At 39.0% G+C, this 25,831-nt stretch overlaps 1 protein-coding gene and 1 long non-coding RNA gene across 2 annotated transcripts; one reads left to right on the forward strand and one right to left on the reverse strand.

The window, feature by feature from the left end:
- Window positions 1–1,119: 1,119 nt before the first annotated feature.
- On the reverse strand, window positions 1,120–2,189 carry LOC115022387 (uncharacterized). The gene is made up of 2 exons (XR_003833881.1): window positions 1,947–2,189; window positions 1,120–1,846 (listed from the first exon to the last, which is right to left on the reverse strand). It is a non-coding gene; the product is annotated as an uncharacterized LOC115022387 (long non-coding RNA).
- Window positions 2,190–7,357: 5,168 nt separating this feature from the next.
- On the forward strand, window positions 7,358–25,235 carry LOC115022356 (macrophage mannose receptor 1-like). The gene is made up of 32 exons (XM_029453329.1): window positions 7,358–7,517; window positions 7,830–8,186; window positions 8,591–8,761; window positions 9,467–9,622; window positions 9,912–10,022; window positions 11,422–11,559; window positions 11,671–11,850; window positions 12,457–12,611; window positions 12,922–13,035; window positions 14,119–14,234; window positions 14,381–14,529; window positions 14,619–14,818; window positions 14,941–15,062; window positions 15,270–15,342; window positions 15,460–15,598; window positions 15,818–15,856; window positions 17,149–17,309; window positions 17,410–17,471; window positions 18,912–19,012; window positions 19,129–19,271; window positions 19,428–19,533; window positions 19,888–20,015; window positions 20,145–20,177; window positions 20,734–20,775; window positions 21,135–21,234; window positions 21,910–22,142; window positions 22,526–22,691; window positions 23,520–23,699; window positions 23,803–23,919; window positions 24,351–24,506; window positions 24,695–24,721; window positions 24,807–25,235. Exons 1-32 carry the CDS (start codon window positions 7,412–7,414, stop codon window positions 25,040–25,042), a joined length of 4,317 nt encoding a protein of 1,438 aa, XP_029309189.1. The 5' UTR covers window positions 7,358–7,411; the 3' UTR covers window positions 25,043–25,235.
- The last annotated feature ends 596 nt before the right edge of the window (window positions 25,236–25,831 follow it).

Raw genomic sequence — 25,831 nt, forward strand, 5'->3', positions numbered from 1 at the left:
ACTTCTCACCGCAGGCCGGCATGTTTTTTACAGTATCTCCTGCGGCCCCCACTGCCACAGCCTGTATGGTGTGGATGCAGCCTGAGTCCCGCACTGGATGAAACACTGCAGAGGATTTTAATGATCGTGTGAAATGTTAGCAGCTCATAATTCTGCCGCTGCAGAATGAATGTAGAGGAAACACTCGTCTTTTACACTGTTTACAAGCAGCTCTGATAACCTCGGACTGAATCCGTATCGTTTAACATCTAAAAGAGTAATAACACTTGAAATGTAACGCAGTCATTCAAGAGTTTTCTTATCGTTCTTCTTTTTGTTTTCAGGATGGCGTTTTGGTGGATGAGTTTGGCTTGCCACAGATTCCTGCCTCTTAAACAAGGAATGGATTAAAAACAACTGCACTTCAACTGAAAACACTTTTATCTGTAGAGTAACATTTATACGTGCAAAACATTTGCCCTGAGAACACTACGAGTTTGAAGCTGTGCTGATGTTGGGTTGTGTATTATTACCACTACAATGCAAGCATGTGGCCTTGTAACATACTGAACCTTTTGTAAAAACATTATTCCCCTTTTCTTCTGTCTAACACTTCTTCATCGGTCTCGTCCATCCCCAGTATTACCAAGCTTATTTTTATTTCTCTTATTTGTATTCTAGTTTTGTGTTGTTCGGTCATTACTGTTTTGTTTTTAAAAGAGTTCTCAAAAGTGGAGATAATTCCCACTGAGCCTGTTCAAATGTCTGCAGGTTATTTTAAACATGCAAAATAAATGATGTGTTTTAACTTAACCTTGAGTTCTTTGGTTAATTATTATTTGTAAAGGTTAAACCAGGACCAGATTAACTGGCCAACAAAATCATCACATTAACAAATATTTCTTTCCGTTAATTACACTTAATTTGTAAAAATGTTTTTGTGATTTCTATGTAAATGATGTTTCTTGGCTCGCAGCATTAACTTCCTTCAGTCACTGTGAAGTTTCCAGGAACTTGACAACTTTTAGATGATTACTTTTCCTTCACCACACAATGCCAACATTTGTGATATGAGTATCAATATATTTCAACACATCTTAAGCACTATTTATGTAAGACAGTAATCAGTACAACTTGAGGTTTTCACTTCAACACAGTTTTATTATAGTTTATACATCACACTATAAAAAGAAAACGCAGTGTGACGGTGGACTGTGGCCATGGCGCCTCCTGCTGGGGAGAGTCGGGAGTGGCCTGAAAAACCGTACCTCCTCTTCTGTCATTTTTACCTGGTTGTGTACACGACTCTTCCAACAAGTGTGGCAAGAGTCGTGTCCACAGCCAGGTGAAATTACAGTGGACTGGACTCTTCCAACAAGTGTGGCAAGAGTCCTGTCCACAGTCACAGGAGTTTCCACAAGTGGTTGGTTGTGGAATACTCCTGTCCTGAGCCAGGTAAAAATGACAGACGGGAGGAGCTCGGGTGTTTTCAGGGAGGTGTGTGCGTGAGCCTCTCTCATCAGCCCTCCAGGACTGAGTCTACTGCAGCAGAACAGGAACAGGTAGACATCATGCTTGTATAGTGTCTGATCCCCATCTGAGCAACTGCAGACTCTCCAGCAGGCGACACTATAAGCACAGTACCACAGTAAATAATAAAACAAAAAAAACGAAGTGAATTAGTAAAAGTAAGTGCTCATGCTGCTGATTTGGTGGAAAGCAATCCAGCTTTCATAATGCTGCTCTGCATTGCGCGTGCGCTTTTCCCTCTCCTTGTCCGCGTAGTGCTGGTACTTGTCGACCCAGTGTCCGACCTTCAGTCGGTCCTGAATCCACTGCAGGGACTTGTTGACTTTGGGTTTTTGTTCTTAAAACAAAAGAATATAAAATGTTACTTACAATTAAATACAAACTAACTAGTTCAACACAAGGTCAGTGCAGAGGAATGGAAGGATTATGATACACACCTTCACACTTGGGGTTTGACTTAGCAGCAAAGAGCAGATAGGTGGCGCTGTTGTCTTTGGCTTGAACACTTTCGATAGTTTTCTCGCCAACCCAGTTGTTGTGGAGAGTCTTGTGTTTGGTGTCAGAGGGCAGGTTCACTGGGTGGACTTTGGCGCTCTTATGGCGGCAGAGCTCAGCAGAACTTGGTTCACTCTGTTGGTCTTTTTTCAGAGAACTGAAGCTACAGGTGGGGCTTGTTAGCATCACCTGCTTGCCACTGAAGTCTTTCTACTTTCAGTTGGCTCTGCTCAAACTCCTGCCTCCTCGCCGTCTCCATGCTTTCCTGCAGTGCCCTTTCTGCCTCTTGTTCTTCCTCCTCTCTGTCCCTTTTGCATTGCTGCAGGGTCTCCAGAGCGACTTTCTGTCTACGGTTCACCTCCATTTCTCTCAGCTCAACAAACATTTGCTTTCTGACCTCTAGTCTCCTCTCCTCCAGGGTCAGTTTCCTCAAGCTATTCGCCAGCTCCGTTTCCACAAGGAGGTGCTGGCTTACAATCATTGTTTTGTCCATCGTTGGTATACTTTCTCTCTCTGTGTATACGTTCTGATGCACTCTGTTCAGCAGGTTTGTAGGGAATGAACAATTCTCTGTTGTTTTTTGTATCTGAGACAATTCTTGATATGACATCACTTAACATTCTAGAATGGGTGTTCATAGAATAACATGTTTCATAAAAGGCAATACACTTTAAAACTACTGTATGTACTCCATGTTTATATATGTTGTGTCTCTTTGTGGCGGTTTTGCTGCTGTCTTTGTTATTTTGTGTCTTTTTGCAGTTGCTTTGCGTGTCTTTGTAGTCGTTTTATATTTCTTTGGTCATTTGTAAGTTATTTACTGACTTTGGTGATCCCATCACTTTACCCCCTAGTGCCACAATGCGGTGTTTTGGGTTTTAATGAAATATCGGGACAACTATTGGATGGATTGCTATGAAATTGAACACACTGATCTGTCATCGATATATCACCATAGATGCCGTGTATACAAAACTTCATCTTTTTCATCAAAATACTAATTACCAAATCTTTGTCCTTAGCTTCTACAAAAACTGTAAGAAAAACTTGTATAACCATAAATACAGAGAGTAGAACATTATAATCAACTTTTGACATCTATTCACTAACAAATACACTTTTTCATCTTTACATCCAGTGCCATCATCAGGTCAACATTTCGATTCGTCGAATAGTTTAGTTTATAACCAAACGCCTGAAAAAAACATTTCCATCAGATGGTTTATCTTTGTGTTCGGCATGAATAAGTCCGGCTTAGGTGTTAACTGTGCACTGGCACTATAAATATGCACAAACAATTAAAAAGACAAAAAAACTCAAAGCTAAACAGCTTAAGGAGGTTTACCTTCCATAAGATAAATACCGGCCATTCCGGTGTGCACGTATACGTATATATGTAGATCTATATTTAGAGATGTACATGTGTGGCTACAGTAAAGCATGTACGATGGTGTTGACACCACCACGTGCTGGGTGTGTTGTCCACACAGTATGGGTTCCCCTTGTTGTATGTAATGCACATCCTTACAGGTTTCTACTTCTATTACTCACTCAAGTTAATCAACTTGTTTTACATATATTACTTTTGTATATGTTTAACATGTGAACCAACCTATTAACCTTTTATATAAATGTACTCTAGACTTAAGTTAGCTTGCTGAAGTGCTGATATACAGTTGTACTGGTTTAAACCTAATCAGAGCGGGTTTGGTACTCGTAGTCACATTTTAAGCTTTGGTGGTGGAAAGTCTGTCACCAAAGATGATCAAAAGATAGAAAGTTTGTCTTTGAGTATTTTATTATATTATTTAAAAGTGCTTTCTGCAGCACGGAGGTCTGTCAGGCCATGAGTGCAGTGTGGGGAAGGTGGTCTCTTTGCACCCAGGGGAGAGAAGCACCATCACAACTAGACTTAAGGCTTAAGCAATTTAAAGCTTACCTGTCAGGCACAACCCCACCTCTACACTCTCTAATATACTCACACCTAAGACATGAGAAAGGTCAAGTCACGGACCCTGTCGTGAATCTGAGGATGACGAGAGGACAAGAGACACAGAGCAGTGAAGGAGTTAAAGCCATGAAGTATTTTTCCATTACACTTTGACTTCATGACTGAACAGTGTATTAAACCGTGTATGAGATAAAGTACTTAGGGGAGAGGGAACAACTTGTTGATGGAGGTATTTGTACCAGAGGGAAGGTTTGATATTAATGCACGGGAGAGTCGTTTGAGGTTTTCTCCTTGGAGAGCCGTGACCCCGAGAATAAAAGGGGCGGTGGTTTGAATCATATTAGAGGGTCCGTCCTCCGCCCCTCTCCCCTGACCCGCAGCTCTCAAGTGAAAGAGGTTGTGCAGGGGCCCACGGAGGCAACCGGACGCTGGGACAGAGGTTTTGGCTTCAGATATTGTTCTTTAAAAGAGTCTTTGACCCATTTTGATCCGTGAGTGCCACATGTGGTGAACATCCAAACATTAACAATTTATTGTTTTTGTTTAAAAATAAATGAAAAGTAGACCTGTTGTAGGAGGTCTGGTTGCTGGTCAAAGCTAGTGAGCGGCTTGTATTAAACAAAGATCAACTTCGGGGCTAACCCCCTTCACTTTAATCAGCAGGTGGTAAGCAAGGCACAGGAACTTGGCTTGGGGTCTTGAGTTGTATCTGTATTTTTGATCTTTCTGATACTGTCCACGTCTTCCTGGAGACGCTGGGTCTTTTTTAAATAAAATGTCTCAACACACAGGATGAACTTTGCACAATGTGAACTGTATGGTGTAACGTCAGCTGCCCTGACTTGAGCAGACTCAAGAGCTTGTCAATATTACATCCATGATCTCTGCACGTTTTGAGGCTCGCCTGGTAGACGCAAGTAGACGAACAAAGCTTTAGTTAGCAATTAGCATTTATTTATTAGCCCTCCTTTCACCGGGGGACTTTCTGTTATTGATGTTACACAGGCTAGACCAAGCGCTCCACGACCCTGCCGTGACTCCTCGTGCTGGTAGCTGCTGCACGCTTTCTAAAGGAGGAAACAAAAAGTCTTTCCTGGTCGTTCCCTCATCTCTGCTACCTCGGACCCAAGATAATAAACAAACTATCAAAGCATAACGTTACAGAGACCGTACATCCCCCAGTGCCACAATAAACACAGATGGCTAACGTATAAAACTACAGGCCACTACATGTGAAGATCATAAGACAGCAGTATTATTTTGACTGGCTCTGTTAGATGGATGGATATTGCATTGCACAGGAATACTCAGTAAATATGGATAACACTAGAAGAGAGCGATATATAGCTATAAAATACAATACACAACATAAAGAATACATTTGAATACACTATAAATATGCTAAACTACTATAACTAAAATATAAACGTAGGATAACATACTACAATAGGGTCTTTTTTTTCTTTAATAACTGAAGTTATGCCCCCTATTTCTTTGGAGCAGGTGGCTCAGAATTACACATTGCACCTTTAAGACCTTAGATCATGGGTAATACTACAATAAGGCAAGACACTTATAATTATTCAGTTTGAACGAAGCAAGAGATGTGTTTGAAGGAGGACAAATATTCTTTAGAGGAACTGCTTGGCCAAATTGTGCTGAAACACAAAGAACGATTTAACGATTCACCACGGATTACCAAACCCTCAATTTGATGTTTCCCAATTTGCTTTACTAAGCAATTTGTTCTGGCACATCTCACCTTTTTATCTGTTGACCTCTTACTCAACACTAGTGTTCTCACAGCTCACTTCTCAGATTCCCAGAAGCCACTTCCTCTTTGAACATAACATAAAAAAATTTTTCCCCTCAATTTGATCCAATCGACCAAATCAAACTATACTATACTACTATAACCCGATACTTACAACAACACAATGTGTAAACCATTTACAGAAACAATTATCATTGAGTGAGTGTTCAGATATGTGTGCATAAGTAAGTATTTAAACATCAAATTGCTTCTTTAGTGAAACACTTTCTCTCCCTTACGGCAACGCAACAGAGCCTTGTTCCTCTGCTGCTTCTGCAAGCCGAGGATTAAGAGTGTGGACCACTGAGGACAGATTTGCAACGTTTACTCCCTAAATTGATATTGATTCATCAACCGTAATCATTCGACAGCCTAGAGTTGTTTTTAAGAGTTCTCCATCTAACGGCCTGCTTTTCGACTACTGCCTGACACACAATATGGTTTGTTTACAGTTGCTACGCTGTGTAGGGTCACACAAAACCACGCCCGTAACTGCCAGCAGCTCCTCACAGGACTGTGATTGGGCATTACTGACAATGTTATGTGAACTGACAACATTTTCACCAGTCCAGGAAGTGTTACTGTATGTGTGTGTGTATTTGGTAAGGATTAGGCAGCTAAAATACTTTGGTTAAGGTTAAATGTAGAAATGAGGTTGAAACAGTGTACTACTAATTTGCATCAGCAAATATGTTTTAAGAAAAACATAATGCCACATGAATAACGTTTAAAAATGTTAACATGTCGCCTATTAGGAGAGGGTAAGGCTATCAAGCTGTCACTGGGCTCCAGGTGAGAACTAGTTCGTAAGACGTGTCAATAGTTATTACGAACCACACTAGAGGGCTGAGCCACAGTGAAAAGTTGGCCATCATAGAGAGAAGGGAGACTGAATATCCTTTAAATATAAAGTTAGCAGCGCACATTTTCAGACCGTCTTTTCTGCAATATATTCATAGTGTTGTACTCGTGAAGTGACAAGAGCGAGAGAGAGAAGTTCAACCCTGACTCCTTCTTCACCTCCACACAGCTGGCTAATCTTGGTGAAACAAACTAAACAGTAACTGAAAAAAAGAAAAGAAAAAAAACAGAAAGTCAGCACTTTGATAGCTTCCTTGTTATGTATTACACAATATATTCCCGAGGGAAATGGATGAACCAAACGGCCAACCGCAGTTTGTATCACATCTGTTTCCTCTGTCATCACATAAGGGTGTCAAAATCATACAAGTCACGTTCATTGTATCCATAAATGTAAAACAGATTCAGGAATACTACTGCCGATCATTAATAAATGGAATAACTTGTGGTCCCCTTAATGGCACAAATGTGTTTGATTTGTGCGTAGACTGGCCATCACTTAATAGTTCACTCACTGGAGCAAGATACTAGCACTTCTTGTTTCCCCCAGTGTCTGATTATTATGCAATGGCAAATGACAAATCCATATATAATGTGTTCTGGGAAAATTTGGGTTCATGTTTTTAAAAAAAAGGAAGTGAAATGTTGAAGAAAAAAAGTCTGAGAGTAGACAAAATTAAAAAAAAAAAGTCATGCTGACACGACGAGACAGGATGCGTCAGTAGTATCAAGATTGACTTTCGATAATCATTCACACACATTTAAAACCGAGAAATGCATGGATGAAGTCTTCAGGTGTGAGACATCTCAGACGAATACTAACAATGAAGATACCTTTTACAGCCTTTGTGCTCCTCATCCAAGTATTACAATGTTTGGCTTCAGATGGTACAGTATTCCAACTTTTAAGAGTTTTTTGTGCGATTGTGTAGATATGCACTGTTCTTTATGTGAGACTGTGGTGTCATTTACCATGTGTCAGTGTGTCACCTGCGTTAAATACATTCTTGTATATTTGCTACAGTTTAATATCAAGATGAATCCGGTTTTACATTTTGCAGACATGGGATGGTTGTAACTTTGTTTGCTTTTTAAATTTCAGTTTATTCTTGAATACTTGTCAGTCAATGAAAGACTGTGTAAACATTTGTTCGAAAGGATTTTCTCATTTCTTGTAAGTGCGTAATTCTTTCTCAACAGATTCACCATTTCAACTAACTAACAAGGACGCTGGTTTTTGTTTGGTTAAAACAAATAACGACTGCAATGACATACGCTGGACATTCGGTGACCGACTTCTGGTTCACCAGAGGAAGAAGTGCCTGGGAGCCCAGGGGAAAAGTGTGGGAAGTGAAATAAGCCTCCACGAGTGTGACGAAAACAGCGACCTCCAAAAGTGGGAATGCAAGAATGGAACAGTGCTCGCCCTCAAAGACCAAGAGCTTTACATTGAGCTCACTGCGGATAACACAGCCGTTCTCTCCAGAACAGTAGGACCCAATAACCACCTCACCATTACAGGGACGTCCAATGGAGCTTGTGCCAGAACATACAGAGGTACAGTGTAAAACGTGTTGTCTTGAAGGACTTTCACTGTCCACAGGGCACACTAAATCATAACCATTTTCAGCAATTTTAAGTACAAAAATAGAATGATGATGAGGACAGTTTGTTGTTTTTAGAGAGATGATGAGATTATTTCAAAAAGGATATGTACACGTTAGCTTTATCCAACAGAAGGTCAAACTGGTAAACAGCTGCGCATGGATTTATGTAACATCATATAGTCATAATTGTTTTATAAATCTGCATTTGAATTGTGGTAAAGATAAAACAAACATATCATTTAGCATTGTTTTGAAGTGGTTTGTCATGTCGTAAAAAAAAAGGAAAAAAAGGTAAATCGCTGCAGGTACAGATGTTCTGAAACCAATCTTTGCTTTGTTCTTATCACCTCTTAGAACTTTATGCCATTGGTGGAAATGCAGCTGGACTTCCGTGCATGTTTCCCTTCCAGTACAAAGACCAGTGGTACTCAGACTGCTCGACGCTCGACTCTCCTGACAATAAGCTTTGGTGTGCGGCTGAAACTAAATATCAAAGTGAACGATGGGGCTTCTGCCCGGTTACTTGTAAGTACTGCCTGTAAACATTTTTTGAATACTGTAGTGGGAAAAGGCAGAGACAGAGACAGAGAGACAGAGAGAGAGACAGACAGAGAGAGACAGAGACAGAGAGAGACAGAGAGAGACAGAGAGAGAGACAGAGAGAGACACAGAGAGAGACATAGAGAGACACAGAGAGACACAGAGAGAGACAGAGACAGAGACAGAGAGAGACAGAGAGAGACACAGAGAGAGACAGAGACAGAGAGAGACAGAGAGAGACACAGAGAGAGACAGAGACAGAGAGAGACAGAGACAGAGAGAGACAGAGAGACAGAGACAGAGAGAGACACAGAGAGACAGAGACAGAGACAGAGAGAGACAGAGACAGAGACATAGAGAGACACAGAGAGAGACAGAGAGACAGACAGAAACATAGAGAAACACAGAGAGAGACAAAGAGACAGACAGACAGAGAGAGACACAGAGAGACAGAGACAGAGAGAGACAGAGAGAGAGACAGAGAGACAGAGACAGACAGAGAGACAGAGACATAGAGAGACACAGAGAGAGACAGAGAGACACAGAGAGACAGAGACATAGAGAGACACAGAGAGAGACAGAGACAGAAACAGAGAGAGAGACAGAGAGAGAGACAGAGAGAGAGAGAGAGAGACAGAGAGAGAGAGAGAGAGAGACAGACTTATTCATATTTTGTATATACATTCATAGCCAAAGAAGGCTGGACTATTCACCCAACAACAGGAGCGTATTACCAGCTCAACACACAGTCGGTTCTGACTTGGCCCCAAGCCGAAGCCAGCTGCAAACAGCAGGGAGCCTCCCTGCTCAGTATCAACGATCCTCACGAGCAGGCTTACATCACAGGTAAGGTGACACTGACTCTATACTGAATGTACTAATAAAAGGGATCATGCATTTGGGCACATACAGAAATAATTTGCTGTCTTTGTTTCCATTAAGGGATTTGATTTATAATAGCACTCGTAATTAAAAACATTTTTTATACATTCTTAAAACGCATTACTTGCACTGATGTATCTACATTTTTGCAATGGTGTTGTGTTGTCAAAATAATCAGGAAATCTGAGCCTTACTAACAATAAGTGACAAAGGCAACGACTCATTGTTTTGTCATTTCTGCTTCCCATGCCAGTACTACTAGGTACAGGGGGCAATAAGCTGTGGACTGGGCTGGTCCTGGATCCAGAACATGGCTGGAAATGGTCTAATAGGAGACCTTACCGTTACATGAAATGGGACTCTGGTAGGTTTTTCCTTCACTTCAATTTTGTATTTCTCTATTGTGATATATTTATCACTATCATTATATAATATATTGAAATGTATTAACAAAAAGAATCTAAACAAAATAGAATCTAAAACAAACTATTAAACAAACCTTAATTTACATTTACATCTTTAAAAAGTAAATGTAATGGCCACATTAAAACTTTAACAAAGTCTTCATCTTAAGATGCCAGAATGATTTAGAAGTAAGATTTAGAAAAGACCATCACAATCTATTTTCTTGTAGAGTTGTCTACCGTAACACACTTCCAACTGGCCTCCCCAATAAGACCATTAGACAGTTGCAACTCATTCAAAATGCTGTTGTTAGAATACTAACACCAAGAAGAAAGAACACATTTGCCCAAATATTAGATCCCTGCACTGGCTTCCAGTTTAATATAATATCAATTCTAGGCCCAACATATATTGCAGATATGTTTGCTGATTACAAACTCAGATCTGCAGGGACTTGTCAGTTAGTTGTGTCCAGAGTTTGGTCTGAATGTGGTGAAACGGCAGACATTATGCTGCCCACTGCTGGAACTAAGATACGCCCCAACGTAGCCATTTTAAAACCTAAACTAAAGACTGTTCTCTTTTCCACCGCTTTTAAGTAATCCATTTGAATTGTATCTTTATTTATTTGGTTTAAAAATTGTACTTTCATCTATTTTATTTTAAACTTCTGTCATTTCTTTGTCTGTAAAGCACTTTGTATGACCTCTGTGTATGATAAGGTGCTGTATAAATAAACTAGCCTTGACTTGCAGAATGTAGCCACAGACGAGTAAGTTGAACGTTTTTCTCCCTCATGCTTAAATTTATTCCACTTAAATATGTATACGAGTTACAGCGTTAACAAGTGTAAAACTAGTTCTCTACAATCTCATACCTTTGAATAAATAAAAGTGAGCCGTTAAATGATGTCGCTATCTGCCTAATGAAGTCGACCTAGTTAGAATCCAGCATATCTTTCCAATTTATTTTTCCCCTCCAACATGGTACAAGTTCAACATTTTCTTTACATTTTTCTTTGGTCGTACTATATGTATTCACTCATTCAAACATAATGTGGTGATGAACTTTGTAAACTCAACTTATAGACTGAAAAATACGTTTTCTGTTTTTTGTATTATAATTCCCATGTGTGCCTCGAGTCATGCTGAAATAAAATGTGTTCTAATAAAGTCAACATGCTCTGTCTTCCAGCACATCTAAAGCTCAAATGAAAACATATCTTGTTTGTTAAATCCTTACAAAACTGAAGAGTAAACGATTTTACGGGGGATTATGTGCGAGACTATAACACTGAGACAAATCTGAGGCTGTTTGCAAAAAAACAACTTGTAAGTATAACCATTATCTTTTTTTAGGACATCCACATTCTGATCTGGGACACATTTGTGCAATTTTGGATCCCGCTGTCCAGTACTCCTGGCAAAGTTCACTTTGCAGCAAGAAACTCGGGTACATCTGCTACAGCAGTGCGGCCGAGGTAGCGCCTACACCAGGTAAAGAAAAAGATCTATCTATTCTACACTACAAATGCCCTTTAAAACCGTATAGCTACATCGTATATCTGTCACTCAGTCCGTATATTTCCTTGTTCTTTTCATGATCAGCTGCTGAGCCAGGATTTTGTTCAAGACCTTGGATTCCCTACAATGGCCACTGCTTCCACCTTAACCGTACTGAGAAAACATGGACTGATGCTCAGAGAGTGTGTCGTAATGAAGGAGGAGACCTAGTCACCATCAGAAATGTGGAGGACCAAAGCTTTATCGTCTCTCAACTTGGATACAGTACGTGAAAACAATAAAAACAAACGCATGTTTATCTTCAAAAGGTATAATCATTTCCTTAAAAACAATGTATAGACTAAAAAAAATAATCCCTCTCAATCATACACAAGGACCCACGATAAGTATGTGGCGGCATCCACAGAGATCCTGCCCTCTGCCTGGATTTTCTCTCTTTTTAAAATTATTTTGCTGTGTATTATTCAGCAAAGCCTATGGGGTGTTACCCTCAGCCAATCGGCAGGCTGTCCATTCGCATCCCCAGCTTGACAAACTCCTCCGCTGAATCTCTCTTTTCTCTGCCGATACCAGGCACAAGGCCCCCTTTTAGACGTCTGTATGATACAAAGTGGTGGGATTTGATGGTGAGACTGAATGTGTTAAATGGTCATATGACATCCTCTCATATCGATCGCAGGCCCCTGAATGGAATTGAATTGAAATCGTATGGTGGCAGACTTTGTGATAGCGTAAAATAGTGTATCTTGTCCAAAGAATCTATAACATTGTATTGTGATGAAATTTGAGATTAACACCCATATTATTCATTAGCAACATTAAGTTAATGGCAAGTTGTTTACAGAAACATCCTTTTGTCCATGTCTGCAGTATCCTCTGATAATCTTTGGATTGGACTGAATGACAGGAAGACCGAGAGGCTGTTTGACTGGAGTGACCACTCGACTGTCAGTTTCACGAGCTGGGAATTTGGGAAACCTAAATTCTCAACTGATATACAGGACTGTGTTCTCATGGGGGGAGAGGTAAGGAGCACTATGTGGGTATGGTGCACATATTACCGTATGTACTGTATATGCACTTAAAATACACTCAAAACCTTTTAGAGAACATGGCATCAAATACTGTTATTTTACCTGATTTATCAGACAGCAGTTGACATTGAATACAGTATATTGTCTACTGCATATCTCTGGACCCTAAGTATGATCTTTCATTTGTACAGTTTAAAGACTTTGACATTTTCGTTTGCCATTTCACTAGTGCATTGTCTGTAGTACCTTCCAATACATCCAGTCTCCAGATGAATAAATATATAACACTACTTTGTTACAGGATGGGAACTGGGCTGACCAAGTGTGCGAGAGGAACTATGGCTTCATTTGTATGAAGATGAGTGCCTCAGAACCCACTGGAGATGAAGTGGAGCAGGATGAAGGCTGCAAAGTTGTTAGTTATGTTTACTTATTTATATCCATTTAAAAACAGCTTCTCTTGTTCATGAAGTAATCCGAGATAACCTTTAGGCACTTCACCTAACTCTATCATCTCCCAAAGCTCATTAGAGCCTTTCTTTTTAGCTCAGCAGTTTGGTTATCTACAGCGCAGCAAAGCTCTGATAAATTCACGGTACTCTACCTGCCCAGCTCGACAAATATCTAATCCATGCTAGGGATGGGCTAGATACTACTGTATAAACCATAGACTGTATATATAATGGACGTAGTGTCTGTGTTCGCCATCTTGACCTAACTCTTCGCTAATACAAAAAGGGGCAATAAGGTGGAGCAGAGGCAGGCTGCTGAAACACACCTACCTACCTCGAAGCAGAGTTTGCTGTTTGGTACATACAGGAGAAACATGCAAAACCCACTACAGTCGTCAATAAATGCTGTGTGACGAAAAAAAGATAATTAAAATGGAGGTGGAGTGCAAACTTTCCAGGTAAAGTTAGCATAACACAAGTCTGCAACAACTATGCACAGTCATCTGAGAGTGAAGCCTGGCAGCAGTGTGCGCATGTGCGTGCAGGGGGGAGGTGTTGTCTTTGGACCATGGTCGAATAGTTCCCAGCTAATATCGACTAGTATTTTTGCTTGAAATGCCCATCCCTGAGATATTTTCCTCATCAAGACCAAAATAGAAAGCTAAAAGGCGATTAAATATTATACCTAAATGTACAGGTTGGGTAAAAAACACCGCTTCAAATGAATGCTAATGTCCCCCTTACTATGTTATAAGAACAACATGTCGGGGCTGTATGTTTTTCAGCGTGTGATTCCCCTAAATGTTCAAAAATGTTTCTTTAAAATCCATGAATGCAGCATTAAATAAAAGGTTTAACTTTATAAAACGTTATACTGCATTTAGGCCGAGTTTACATTTCTAGAATATTTATGTAATTGTAGTGATTATATCATCTTTGATTTTTATCAGTTTCTTTTCCTCCTTTACAAATTCATTAATTATGGAAAGTTATAAAATATCTCACAATTGTCTTTCTTCACTTTCTTTTCTTTTCCAACAATCCAGGGGTGGAGAAGACATGGCTCTTACTGCTACTTTATAGGGCCACAGAACAAAGCTTTTGATGAAGCCAAAGATGACTGTATGAACTCAGGTTCCTACTTAGCCGATGTTTCAAATGTGTAAGAACAATTATTTTCACTCCAAATGTCCTGAGTAACTCTACATTTCAAATGTATTAGGACAAACAGAATAAAAATATAAAAAGGCTTTTTTTCAATTACTGAGAACAGAAATCCTGCGATCCTAATTGTGCAAATATCTCCAGAGTGGACAATGCCTTCCTTGTCAGCTTGGTGGGGATGAGAGCAGAGAAATACTTCTGGCTCGGCCTCTCAAACCAGAAAGACATTGATCTATTTGTGTGGACCAACACAGACTCTGTGAGGTACACTCACTGGAACGCTCAGATGCCAGGTATGGAACAATCTTAAACTCCATCTGTAAGGTGTGTCAGAAGGTAGCTTCACAATTGACAGTTTACCATTTTCCCTCAACAATGCAAGGTCACCAACAGGGCTGTGTTGCCATGAAAACTGGGGTTTTTGCTGGCCTCTGGGATGTGCTGCCCTGCACCAATAAGGAGAAATACATCTGCAAACACCTGGCAGAGGGGGCAGTTTTAACCCCTGCACCACCGACTGTTCCCCCTGCCACGTGCGCGGACGGCTGGGCTCAAATGAGATCAAGACACTATTGTTATAAGGTACAGCCACGTGTAAAAAAATAAAGCTTAAAGAATCGCACATACAAAGACTGCAAAGACAATAAAACACTGTTTGCTTGTCACTCTACCTAACCACGTTGAACCTCTGCCTTGTGTTGAAGTTATTTTCACAGTCATCCTTTGACAAGAGGACCTGGTATGAGGCCAGAGATTACTGCAGGGCCATCAGAGGAGACCTGCTCAGCATTCACAGTGCTGATGATATGACATTGCCCCTACCTCGGTACAGTATGACCGATCAACGTACAAAATTAAGAAATGCGAAACGTGTTGCAGAAGAAGATGTAGGTTAGCTAGTCCAGCTGAGCCTTAGGTAATGCATTTACAGATGACTGCTAAATTAGGCAAAACTTTGATCTTCATTTTTCAAACAGGTTTTATATTTGAATCATCAGTATGATATTCATAATATAATCATTGTTCATTGCAGACATGAAAAAGTCTGGATTGGACTTAGTGCCCCTGACCCAGTCACCGGTTATGTGTGGAGTGATGGATCGCCAGTGAGTTATTGGTGTTCTACTTAATGATAATAATTGAGACCATCATTTAGTTTAGGATGCTTAATTAAATAGATAACAATATAAATCATGTGTTTTATTGTTTGCTTTTGTTTACAGCTGCAGTTTCAAAATTGGAAGGATGGAGAGCCAAACAACAAAAACAATGTGGAATCTTGCACTGAAATCGAATCGAGTGGGTCTTGGAACGATGTGCATTGCGAGACGTACGATGATTGGCTTTGCCAGATCCGTACAGGTAAAATGAGAATGGAACGGTTTCTTTCGCTCTTGTTTGGTTACCAAGGTTTCAAAGAAGAGCATGTCATGTTTGTAACCTTTGTTGAAGGTTAACTGAACAAGTTCGACCTTCCAACGATGTCTTTATCAAATGTATTTAGGTGAACTCAACTACCTACTATCACTCCAGTACTTTGCTCAGTGTTCTGGATATAATTTCTTCTATCTGTCCTTACAGGAGTAACTCCAAATCCACCTCCAGACCGCGTCACTCCAGGTAAGTGGGCCATTTTTCTATGTAACCACAAAGAAAACATTGCAAATATGCTTTTAGGCCAAACATTATTTTCTAATGTATGGTTTAAATTTGCTGCAGTTACTTCACTGTGGGTTGAGCCTCCTTTAATATTTAGTGTAATGTTTACAATGTTCACCATCTTAGTTTAGTGTGTTAACATTTGCTAATTAACACAAAGTACAGATGAGGCTGATAGGAATGTTATTAGTAGGAATCTCATGAGGAACCAATATTTCGGGACCAAGTCGATGCCAAAATTCTGTAAACGTGACAGGACCCGTATGTACTATAAGTACTGTAGGTACCGGGGGGGTTCACGCCGATGTGTTAAAATCGGAAAGGAAATAAGGCATTTCAATTCTGACTCTGCTCATCGGTTCCTAAAGCAAACTGGTCTGGCCCTGGACCGCAGGATTTCTCCTCTGCTACCTCTCACCGCTCTCTTTTGCTCAACCCAACACTCGCTCCGTACACACTTGACTTTTTGTGATTATTTATTCAGTTAACTCACTGTGACTTGTCCAGGAGACACAACCTATGTTTTCCTGATAATGCTACATTATGAAACAACAAACCCGTGTTGAAATCAGCAGGAGAGCAAGTTGACGGTAGCTGTTAGCACTCAGTCTCAGAGGTGCAATTGACTTGTATTACGGGCCAAGATAAATTATACCTTTACCATGATGTGTTCAAATGTGATCTTGAAAAGCGTATTCAAGGTTACAGTTGTTTGAAGAAGATGTTTTTCGCAGCAGTATAAAATAGATGTTGGAGAAGGAATTATGACCCGTTAAACCTTCTGACAAAAACAATATTCAAACGAGTGTATGTTGAAGTACATGGGATTTATTGTTTTGTTTTTTTACCGTGGTATCGATTTGGTATCAAGAATCGTGGAATTCCACTGGTATCGGTACCGACTACTGCATTTCTGGTACCGTGACATCTCTAGTTATTAGTTTTGCAGGTAATTTGTCACAAATCAGAGTATTAGAAAAACAAAAAGTTTGGTCTGATGCTGGATGAAAAGTTAAGGGACCTCCAAACTTATTGATATGAATCCTGCTGAGGGGGACATGAAGATCTGCACCAAATTTCATTGCAAGCGTTATAGTTACTAAGATATTTCACTCAAAGCCACAAATGTGAACTTCACGGTGGCAATAGAGGAAAAGTCAGGGGATCGCTTGATGCCGCTTGCATGTAATGTAACTGAAATCTGAACCTACACATGTCCTGTAATACATTACATCTTTCTGACATGTCTTCAGACTACAAAATCTCAGACGGGTGGCGAGAATGGAATGGGTCTCAGTATTATATAGCGCTCTGGTCGACGGCCATGGAAGAAGCTCGTAGAGCCTGCCAACAGAGGCATAGTGACTTGGTTACTATCAACAGTGAAGCTGAAAGTGTCTTTTTATGGAAACAGGTGAGTGAGCGAGTACTCATTAGCCATAGCATTTAAGCTTAGAACATACTGCAACGTAAGTACTGCTAGTGTTACTGTTGCCCTTTGTCTGTGCATGTAGGTGTCCAGAGAAGGTGGGAATTACTGGATAGGCCTGAACGTAGAGCTTGATAGAACATATGGGTGAGTATGAACTACATAATGAATAATGGGTTAAACAAAAATGAGAAAAGAGTTAAAAGAAACGTATCAAAACTATGCGATATGTAGATAATCGAGGATACTGCACTCAGGTGGCTCCAGTCCTACCTGTCCGACAGATCCCACATCATTTCCCATCACAACCACTCCTCTGCCACAGCGCCAGTCACCCAAGGTATCCCCCAAGGTTCAGTACTCGGCCCGCTCCTCTTAACAATCTACATCCTCCCCCTCGGTTAGATACTCTGCCACTTCAACCTGGACTTCCACTGCTATGCCGACGACACGCAGATCTAACTCAGCACCAAATCCCCCCATAACCCACCCCTCTCACACATCGACTCATGTCTCACAGAAATAAAAAACTGGATGCAACACAACTTCCTCAAACTTAACAATAGCAAAACTGAACTCCTCCTCATCGGCTCCAAATCCACACTCAGCAAAACCTTTAACCTGACACTCACAATTGACGGCACCACTGTTTCCCCTTCTCCTCAGGCACGCAACCGTGGCGTGATCTTCGACCTCACCCTCTCCCTTGAACCCCATATCAGCCATATTGTCAAAACTTCCTTTTTCCACCTCCGCAACATTGCAAAAATCAGACCGTCTCTCATCTGCCTAGCAGGTGAAAGACTGATTCACACCTTGATTTCCTCCCGCCTTGACTACTGTAACTCCCTTCTATATGGCATCACCGCAAGCGCCATCAACAGACTCCAACTGGTCCAGAACTCCGCCGCCCGACTCCTCACACACACCAAATCTTGGCACTCCCTCCCCCAAGACATCCGTGACTCTTAGTCCCTCTCCATATTTCAGTCCCGCCTCAAGACGCACCTCTTCTTTTTAGGACACAATTTGTCTATTCAAATTAATCATCATCATTATCATCTCTGAATAGTCTGGTCACCCAAAAGAGTAAGAGAGTCACCAACTCCTGGAGGGACGTGCCAGTCTCCTGAGCTTGCTAGATGCTCCACTTTGTTCACTTTGCTAGTCCCAACTTTGAGTGTCTGCCGTTTAGTTCTGGGCAGGTAGCATACAGTCTGTCTGTCAGAAAAACTGCTTCCTGTCGTGGCTGGTGAGGAAGCTGATAAGAGCTGAGTTTCCGAGCAAGAAAACCAAAACATTTAATCAAAAATAGACTAAAGGGCTCTCGAGAGCTGAGGGGGACTGCATGGTGATAGTGATGTGGGTTCGCCATTACAAGCATTAGTATTGATTAGAGCAGCGTGAATTATGAAGCAGTTAAATTACTTCTGTACAAAATCTGGTGGATTTTTCTGCCTTGATTGAAGAGCAGAACTAATTTTGTACTATTGCAATATAACAATTTATAACATTAAAAAAACACAATATGGAAATGAAAGTAAATGTGTGCCAAGGATGTATGTGTCTTTAAAATTTTCAAAAAAGGTGGATGGATGGTTCTCCAGTGGTGTTTCAAAAGTGGGATGAAAATCAACCTGTTTTCCAACGCAATGATGAGAATTGCGCTGTCATGACTTCATTTACGGGTGAGTAATGGCCTACTTTCATATAATGCATGTAATAAAGAACTTAAATGTAAAAATTAACATTGTTTATATCAATATTTTGTAGTATTTGTTTAATGTTGTATTTTGATTTACAGGGTTCTGGCATGATTTTAATTGTGGGTATGAGCACAAGTTCATTTGTAAACGCAGTAGCTCACCACCTGCCAACGCCACTGTACCGCCAACAATTCTTCCGAAAGGTGGCTGTCCACAAAACTGGGAAAAATTTGACTCAAAGGTTAGAGGTCACTTTTAATTTCATAAATGTCATGATGGAGAAACTGATGTTGCATGAAATGGGCCTTTAATCTAACAAAGCATTGATCTATATGTGGATGAAAAATAAAGTTGCTGCTCTTTTGAGACACTCAAAGCTGTTGATTTTTCACCGTAGTGTTACAGCATCAATAATAAACAGAGGGAGACGTTCAAAGGCGCAAAGACACAATGCAAAGCAATGGGAGGAAAGCTGGCCTCAATTCTCTCAAGACATGCACAAGGTGTGTTCTGTGTTTCTTTCCCAGAAAACTATTATTTTTATATGCATATCGGGCATATCATGCAAATGTCTGTTGGGTGTCCCAGTAAAGTCAGCCAGAGAAAATGGGCCCTATTAGTGAATAGTTATACACATTTGAAGTTGTTTGCATTAACAACATTTGTTCATTAATATTTTCTTTTGTTTAAAATACTTGTATACATGGTTTTATATATACACAGTACTCAAGCTCTAAAGCTGTTTCTACTTTGTCCATTATTAGTATACACTATATACTGTATTTTATGTATATTTAGGCAAAACTGGTGAAAAAATAAAAGATTAATTATATGATTAATGTGCATTACATTTTCAGTGTTTTTGACTACTAAATTGGCTGACGAACCTACCACAGACCTGTGGGTTGGTTTGTATGAATTAAATGGCAATAAATTTCTTTGGATTGATGGGCGACGAATGCGATACACCAACTGGGCGTCTGCAGTAAGTGGACACTTTGATTTTTGTGTTATAATATTAAGTACAAGAGATATGTGATGCACTACTAAAAACTCTAAAGCTCTCTCTTATTTTTACTGTTTTTTCATGAAAATTCTTTCTCTATTTTTGCAGGAACATTATCGATCTGGAATGATTCCTTTTGAGGTAGTTAACATATTTAAAACTTGAGGGTTGCACCATATTAGAAAAAACCGACATTGCAATATTACTTTTCTGCAATATGAATTGTGAGTATTTACCTTAAATGACATTTTAAAGTTAAATGCACCACGCTGGTGCACTTTGAGAGCAAAATAAAAGGCTAGATTTAGAGGATAGGCAATGTTGTGCTCTTGTAAACTATTTAATCATAAACCCATTGGGTGCATATGAATGATAATAATACAGCAAAAACATCTCAATCGCTGGCTGGTGTCTGGCTGTTAATTTAGGAAGCGCTTGATTTGATATTCAGCTGCGTTTTCTATAAGCGGAGCACTAATTTAAACATTAATATCAAATATCATCATGTTCATTTAATTGTGGGAAGCCAAATACATGATCGCAACTAAAATGAGATTAATTGTGCAGCCCTAGGTAATGTCTAGTACACACAATCTAAATTCACAATTTTGATAAATGATATGCATCTGTATTGTTTGTATAAAATGTTCTGTTTATATATTCATACACATTTCTGACATCCCGATTTTTATTGAAGATGGATTTTCACATGTCGTTTGGTCGTATGCCAGAGCCTGAGGTAATAGTTTAACAGAAAATTATTTGGATTATTGCTTATTTTGTGAGGATATTTATATGAATTTGTCTAAATAAATAAAATCAAGAATGTACAGGGAATCCTTTTACAAGTACAGTATATTATTGGTTGCCCTGCTACCTCGTTGATTCTGTTCATGGTGGTGATTATTATGTGTAGGCAGTAACATAAGAGCTGCCTCCTCTTAGACAATAGAAAAGGTATCCTGTTCAACCATTGATCATATTTTGCAAATTAGTCAGTAGTACTTCTGTTTTTTTGTTTTTTTTATGGAAAAGCTGCTGTCAGTCTAAATCTCACCATAGTTTTCTCTTTACCTCACATCACTGTTTCACTGGAAGAGGTGTGCTGCGTTGACTACCAATCCCAACATTGGTATTGGGAAATGGATAAAAGGTTCCTGCAATGACACCAAAGGATATGTCTGTCTTCGAAATGTTGGTGAGCCTATCCTTGGCCATTTCTCTTGAATGGATTTCCTATGACCTAGAATGATTTTTTCAAACAAGGACTGTTACAATATTGTGCTATTGAAATTCGTTGCATACAGGGATTGTCATGGTGATGACCCTGATGTGTCCATATCATTATTATCATTATTATATCCAAACTTTTACTTTTACAAGATACTATGCATTTCCCTAATTCCCAAAATGTAATACCATCAGCCAAACATCATTTCGCATGACTAAGAGATGTTGGTGTATTTTGGAACAAATAATGGTCAGTGATGATGAAAAAAAAAAAGAGTTAATGAGGTTAAATTCAGGACCCACTTTGCAATTGTATGGCTAAAGAAGCCTCAGTTAATTTTGCGATCGGCAAATTCTACCTACAACAGCACCAGTTGTATTAAAGCAACTAACGATTTGTTGTGACTGTTCTGTATCATGATCAATATTCCCCAACCATCAAAATGTGATAAACATGACTCCAACACTACACATTGAAGACGCTTTGTACTGTATTTGATACCCAAGCCTATTCAAACGGGACAGTTTTTAAAAAATGGGATGAGTGAGTAATTTCAATAATACCTGTTGAGCATCTGTACAGGCCCCTGGCTTTAAGAACGAATGGAAAAACTAAATGCGCCTAATTTCTCGCCCCGAACAGACCCTTCTCTCCCAGACTCCCCTGAACCAACACTTTCTACCGACTATGTCAAAATATTTAATGACTCTATCAAGGTTGTTACTCAACAAATGAGCTGGGATGCAGCCAAAAAGCTCTGTGAAGGAGATGGTGCTAAACTGGCTAGTCTGCGAAATAAGTGGACACAGGCCTATGTTGAGTTGCTGGCTTTGAGTCTCAACGGTCCTGTGTGGATTGGACTGAACAAAGATCAGGTACAGTGCTGAAAGCCTTGCAAACTAAACATTCTTACCTTAGTAATTTCATCTGTAATTGTTAAAAATCAAGTTATATTTGTTTCGATAAATATTTATTACAAATAGTCCATTTATATTATTGATGTCTTTTATTATAACTAAATGTTTTCTATACTTTTGTCCATGATGTAGCATAAAATCCTAACAAAGCAGTATTAATGTATTCAGATTAACCAGAAATACAAAAACTACATTTCACAAAAGAAAACATTTAACATCCTTTTCAGCAGAGCTGGTGACTAGCTAATTGTAAGAAAATGAGTTGATCCTTGATTAGCTCTGACTAGCCCATCTTTTGAAAGAATGATGCTGAATGCAGTTTTATCAATCTTTGCTTTCAGACTGGCGGATATTTCAGATATATTGATGGCTGGCATGTCACCATGCCCAATTGGGGCAGACAAGAACCAAGCACAATCCTACCTTGTGTGTTCATGGGTGTGGATGGAAAATGGGCGACTGCTGACTGCAATCGGAACATGAGCAGCATTTGCATGAAGTCTACAGGTAAGGCTCGTGTATATTTTAATAACTTCATATGTGGCGCATCCTGAATGTTAATGTCGACATACATCCTGTAGTGCTGTCACGATACTAAAATTTGGACTTTGATATGATACCTGCATAAAGTATCTCGATACCGATCCTGAAACGGCAAAAGCCTAAAACATCTGGAATGTAATGGAATAATATGAATACAAGTCATTTTATTAATAAAAAATAAAACTGAATATATCTAGACAACATCAATGCAAGACAATGGAGGATGTAAAAAGAAGCCATAAAACAACAGGACTGAACTATTGCACCAGAGTGTGTTTTAGTGTGCAGTGTTTCCCCTACCATTGTCTTGGAGGGGCGCTGCGCCCTGCCAACAGAGCCCCGCGCCCCGTCTGAAATTCAAGGTGTTTTTTTCTCTTTCTCGAATTTAAAATAAATAAATATTTGTTTTATTCACAACTCACTTTTCAGAAAGGAGAGGAGAGAACTAAATAGAAACCAACGCTGTCAACACTGAAACATGCACATAAATTAGATAGATAACATAAGCGTTTACTTTAATTAATAGAAGAGCACCTGTTCAATGTGAAAAGTGAGTTGTGAATATAAAAAAAAGAAAGAAATCCAGGGAAAAAAACACATTGAATTTCCAGGGGTGCGCAGCGCCTCTCCAAGACAATGGAGAATGTGAAACACTAACATCCTGCCTTCACCTGGTTCGTTAGTGTTCCACAATATTGTCAAATAGGTGCTTACTTCAGTGCATTGGAATTGATAGAATGTACTGCCATACAGTAATTAGTTTATCGCAGAGTCAATGTCTCTCATTCACAGATGTGCCACCGACAGAGTCAAGCTCTTTCCCAGGATTTTGCCCCGAAGACCCCGAAGACCCAGAAACATCCAGATACAGTAGACAGAGTAACTTCTGGCGACCATTTAGGAGGTTTTGTTACCTCATTCTCACTAACATGATTGAGTGGCCAGATGCATCTGCTAACTGTATAAGACATGGTAAGTATTTTCTATGGATGGTCTAATGCATATTATCACTCGTATCACTTGTGTTTACTTCAACTAAAAACCTGTCTCTTTGTTTGCTTGTTTGTTTATCAAGGTGGAAGTCTTGCCAGCATTGAAGATCCTTTGGAGCAAGCATTCATTCAAAGCAATATCAAAATGTATGAAGACAGCCAAAACTCTTTCTGGATCGGCTTGTATAAAACTCACAAAGGTACAGTCACATTGTCTGATCTTTCATGAAAAGAAACATAAAGCTACACTAGGACATTAAGAAGGAACATTTTCTTTGTAAAACAGATAACTGTTAATTACTTATTCCTGCTGAATAAAGAACTGAAACAGGCATATAAACTAAGTTAACAAATGGAGAATGAACCAATACAGCTGTACCCATCAATATCTTTGTATCAAAGTTAGATGTATCATATGAAAGGTATCGCTTGTTCTACTTCCCCCAATGGTCCAATTAATGTGGCTTTGGGGTCAATATACAATAAGAAAAAATATAGGAAATGTTATAAGTTATACAAGCACATGTGGAAAACTTCAATGTTTATAAATCTTGTTTCCTTTCACAGTATAAAGTATAAAATTAAAGAACCACTTCAGGGAAAAAAATACTGAATTTCTATTTGTCCCCAGGCATGTGGCAGTGGTTGGATAAAACCGTCATGGTCTACAATAACTGGCTTAACGGTCAAAACATGGGTGATTATGGATCGATTAAATCTAAGGATGGTAAATGGATGGCATTGAATCAGTGGTACCAAAGAGGATATATTTGCAAAACACCCAAAGGTGAGATCATCATTCTTTAATAGGACTTGGTTAACAATTAAAGTAATGTTTTTGAAACAACAATTTAAATGAAATCAAAAATATATTCATAGATTGATTTTAATATTTAGAGTATAATGTCAATGAAATGAAACATAAATGCTACTTTTATTTATTTATTTTTTAAATCATGTTTGTTATCTTTCTAGAATTACAACAAGCGCCACAGGGAACTGGTAGGTTACATCTTTTTATCCTTTTTATTTGACTCATAATTATACATTTGTTCTGGCTCATCATCTATGTGTGGAATCTGTACAGTTAATCCTGTGGTGGATCGTCAAACCCGTGGCCACATCATTTTGGCAGTTGTGCTGGTCATTATTGCGATTGCCATTGGAGCAGTCATCGCCTTGTTTCTCTTCAAGAAGTCTGGCCTCCGCTTACCTATCCCTGGAAAGTTATCTACCTTCGACAACCCACTCTTCTTCAACAATGTGGTCGACGCAAATAAACTGGTTGCAAATATAGAGGAAGAGAACCCACGGCCTGTGTGATGTAAATACCAGCATTTCATGTTCTGTTTTGAAATGAGAGAAGTTTCAATGCAGTTATAAAAAACTGGCTTTAATGAACTAAACTATTTCAAATAAGGTTGAAGTGATTACCATTGACATAACCATAACGCTATATATAACGCGTTATCTGCTATATATATATATGTGTGTATGTATGTATGTATGTATGTATGTATGTATGTATGTATGTATGTATGTATGTATGTATGTATGTATGTATGTATGTATGTATGTATATATATATATATATATATATATATATATATATATATATATATATATATATATATATATATATATATATATATATATATATATATATATATATATATATATATATATATATATATACATACATACATACATACATACATACATACATACATACATACATACATACATACATACGTATGTATGTATGTATGTATGTATGTATATGTATATGTATATATATATATATATATACACATATACACACATACATACATACATACATACATACATACATACATACATACATACATACATACATATATATATACACACACATACATACATACATATTATATATAATGCTTGATTATAAAACATATTTGGATTGGAACTTGCAGTCCAGCTGACCTGACACGTGGTCGCGCCTGCATGGACTTGTGGTGTGTCCGTGGAGGGGGATCCGTCTGCACAGCAATTTCATTCTGACATATCTGAAATGTACAAAACACAACTTTACTAATAAATCTTTCAAACCAGCTTGAAATTGTATTGCAT

Source organism: Cottoperca gobio, chromosome 17 (genome assembly GCF_900634415.1).
Source record: "Cottoperca gobio chromosome 17, fCotGob3.1, whole genome shotgun sequence".
NCBI classification, from domain to species: Eukaryota; Metazoa; Chordata; class Actinopteri; order Perciformes; family Bovichtidae; genus Cottoperca; species Cottoperca gobio.